At 55.1% G+C, this 2,951-nt stretch overlaps 1 protein-coding gene across 1 annotated transcript in view; it reads right to left on the bottom strand.

The window, feature by feature from the left end:
• Nucleotides 1-2,473, bottom strand: part of DOT1L (DOT1-like histone H3K79 methyltransferase) — a 64,986-nt gene extending 62,513 nt beyond the window's left edge. The window contains exon 1 of the mRNA XM_011997475.1: nucleotides 2,360-2,473. Within this exon, the coding sequence (XP_011852865.1) occupies nucleotides 2,360-2,473 (114 nt within the window). The remainder of the gene's footprint in view (nucleotides 1-2,359) is intronic.
• Nucleotides 2,474-2,951: the final 478 nt, after the last annotated feature.

Here is a 2,951-nt window from a genome sequence, read left to right as displayed (position 1 = left end):
AAAAAAAAAAAAAAAAAAAAAAAAAATGTGGCTACTAGAAACAGTGAAATCACACACGTACCTTATGGAGTATTTCTGCAGCCTTACCTCACAGGACGTAATTCTACCTTCTTAGTTAACAAAGCTTTTTTTTTTTTGGAGTTTCATTCTTGTTGCCCAGGCTGGAGTGCGATGGCGCGATCTCGGCTCACTGCAACCTCCACCTCCTGGGTTCAAGTGATTCTCCTGCCTCAGCTTCCCAAGTAGCTGGGATTACAGGCATGTGCCACCACATCCAGCTAATTTTGCATTTTTAGTAGAGACGGGGTTTCTCCACGTGGGTCAGGCTGGTCTCCAACTCCCAATCTCAGGTGATCCACCTGCCTCGGCCTCCCAAAGTCCTGGCATTACAGGTGTGAGCCACCACGCCTGGTCTGACAGAGCATTTTTAGACTTGACCCTGAACCCAAGGTCCACACAGGCCCTGGCCCAAGTCCACGCAGCTAATTCACAGCAGAGCTGGGCCTGGACATCAGACCGTGTTGCTTCCCGGCTGAGCATCTGTCTGCAGGATCAAGGGCAGTGTGAGAAGTGGACTCAGACCTCCACAGGAGGAGGACAGGGCCGTCTGAGAGCTCCAAGGAGAGCTCAGATCAAGGATGGCTGACAAGGCTTCAGCTGACTTGATAGTAACTAGTCCATCTGCAACAGCCCCAGCTGGCTAGGCACAGCTGTGCACGCCTGTAGTCCCAGCACTGCAGGAGGCTGAGGTGGGAGGACCGCCTGAGCCGAGACTTCAAGGTTGCAGTGAGTTATGATCACGCCACTACACTCCAATACTCCATCCTGGGTGACAGAGAGTTCATTTCAAACAAACAAACAAACAGCCCAAGCTACCCAGCAACCAAAGGAGCTCCCTGTAAACATGCAAAGCAACTGGACACTGGAGGTGCTCAGGAGGGGCGGAGGCCACCCACACGCCGCTGGGAAGCTGTGCGAGGAAGCTCTGCTCACCAGGCCTCTGCTTTCCTAAAACATGACCAGAGCAACGCCATCTTAAAGTGCATAGCTAGGCACTCGCAAGGCACCTGGAAGGTTCACACTTATGAGCTGACCACCAAGGACACAGAGCATCTGTGGGTGGGGGAGGTCTTCCGGGCAGCCTGCAGAACCCGTGCCCGCTGTACGGAGAGGGCCAGTGAGCAGGGGCTGAAGGGTGGTCGGATGGCACCACCTGGCTGGGCTCCAGTGAGCGTGTTTGTACGTTCCAGGTTTACTCGCAACCCCGACCGTTTCTCACACACAGAGGCGCTCAGGAAGACCGGGCACCCTCTGCCTGCCCCCCGAGGATGGCCTGCTCTGTTCAGGCAGCCCTGCTGTGTAAGGGAGCGGCTTCGTGGCTGCTCTCACTGTGATTGGCGGCTCACCTCAAGTTCTCTCCTCTCTTGGGGTCTGCATTGGGACCCTCCTTCTCCAGCAGCAAAGCGACACGGAGGGAGGCTGGATGTGCTGACCAGAACTCTCCTCGCCCTCGTCTGAGCACAGGCCATCTGAGCACGGGCCGTCTGAGCACGGGCTTACGGCCACCGACCCTCTAGCCTGAGGCCAAGGCCACGGTGTGACAGGAGGGAGGAAAGCAGGGGACTCGTGGGCCTCCTCACAGGGAAAAATGCGCCAGGACGCTAGGGGAAGACCAGCACTGACTGCTGAGGCAACAGCGCTCCCTTTTGGGGTGATGAGAATGTTCTGGAATTAGACAATGGTGAATAGACTAAAAACCACTGAAATGTACACTTAAAACGGGTGAACTTTTTTTTTTTTTTGAGATGGAGTCTAGCTCCGTCGCCCAGGCTGGTGCAGTGGCGCGATCTCAGCTCACTGCAAGCTCCGCCTCCCGGGTTCATGCCCGGCCTAAAACAGATGAACTTTGATATGTGAATTGTCGTGATAAGGCTGTTATTAAAAAAAGAAAAAAAGGAAAAACATGGTTGGGCGTGGTGGCTCCCGCTTGTAATCCTAGCACTTTGGGAGGTGGGGCAGGCAGACCACGAGGTCAGGAGTTTGAGACCAGCCTCACTAACACGGTGAAACCCCGTCTCTACTAAAAATACAAAAATTAGCCGGGCTTGGTGGCGGGCGCCTGTAATCCCAGATACTCAGGAGGCTGAGGCAGGAGAATGGCGTGAACCCGGGAGGTGGAGGTTGCAGCAAGCCCAGATCTCGCCACTGCACTCCAGCCTGGGCAACAAGAGCAAGACTCCATCTCAAAAAAAATAAAAGAGGAAAAACAAAAGCACAGCAACTGTAGTGCCCCGGCCTGGGCGCAGCACCCTGTCCTGCCTGCGCCTCCGCGCTTGCCGCCCTGCACGCCATCACTCACCCATGGCCTCTCCAGCAAGGCCACCCCTAAGCCCCAGACGAGGAGCAGCAACAGCATGAGGCCTGGCCGTCCATCCCTCTGAAGCGCGGGATGGCCCACACAGCCAGCCAGCATGCACCCGTCTGGTGCAACCAACTGAGAAACAGGCTGGCTGCGACTCACACGTGCGCCTCACACATCTCAACCGAACACTGTGGGAGGTCGAGGCAGGCACTTAAGGTCAGGAGTTCAAGACCGGCCCGGCCAATGTGGTGAAACTCCGTCTCTACTAAAAATACAAAAATTAGCTGGGCCTGATGGCACACACCTGTATTCCCAGCTATTTGGGCAGCTGAGGCAGGAAAATGGCTTGAACCTCGGAGGCGGAGGTTTCAGTGAGCCGAGATGGCACCACTGCACTCCAGCCTGAGTAAAAAGAGTGAGACTCTGTGTCCAAGAAAAAATTAGAAAGAAAAGTGGGCCGGGCGCGGCGGCTCAAGCCTGTAATCCCAGCACTTTGGGAGGCCGAGATGGGCGGATCACGAGGTCAGGAGATCGAGACTATCCTGGCTAATACGGTGAAACCCCGTCTCTACTAAAAAATACAAAAAAA

The sequence above is a fragment of the Mandrillus leucophaeus genome, unplaced genomic scaffold (assembly GCF_000951045.1).
Source record: "Mandrillus leucophaeus isolate KB7577 unplaced genomic scaffold, Mleu.le_1.0 Scaffold54, whole genome shotgun sequence".
Taxonomy (NCBI): Eukaryota; Metazoa; Chordata; class Mammalia; order Primates; family Cercopithecidae; genus Mandrillus; species Mandrillus leucophaeus.
Note: the sequence above shows the minus strand (reverse complement) of the source record. Positions and strands in the feature narration are given on the sequence as shown.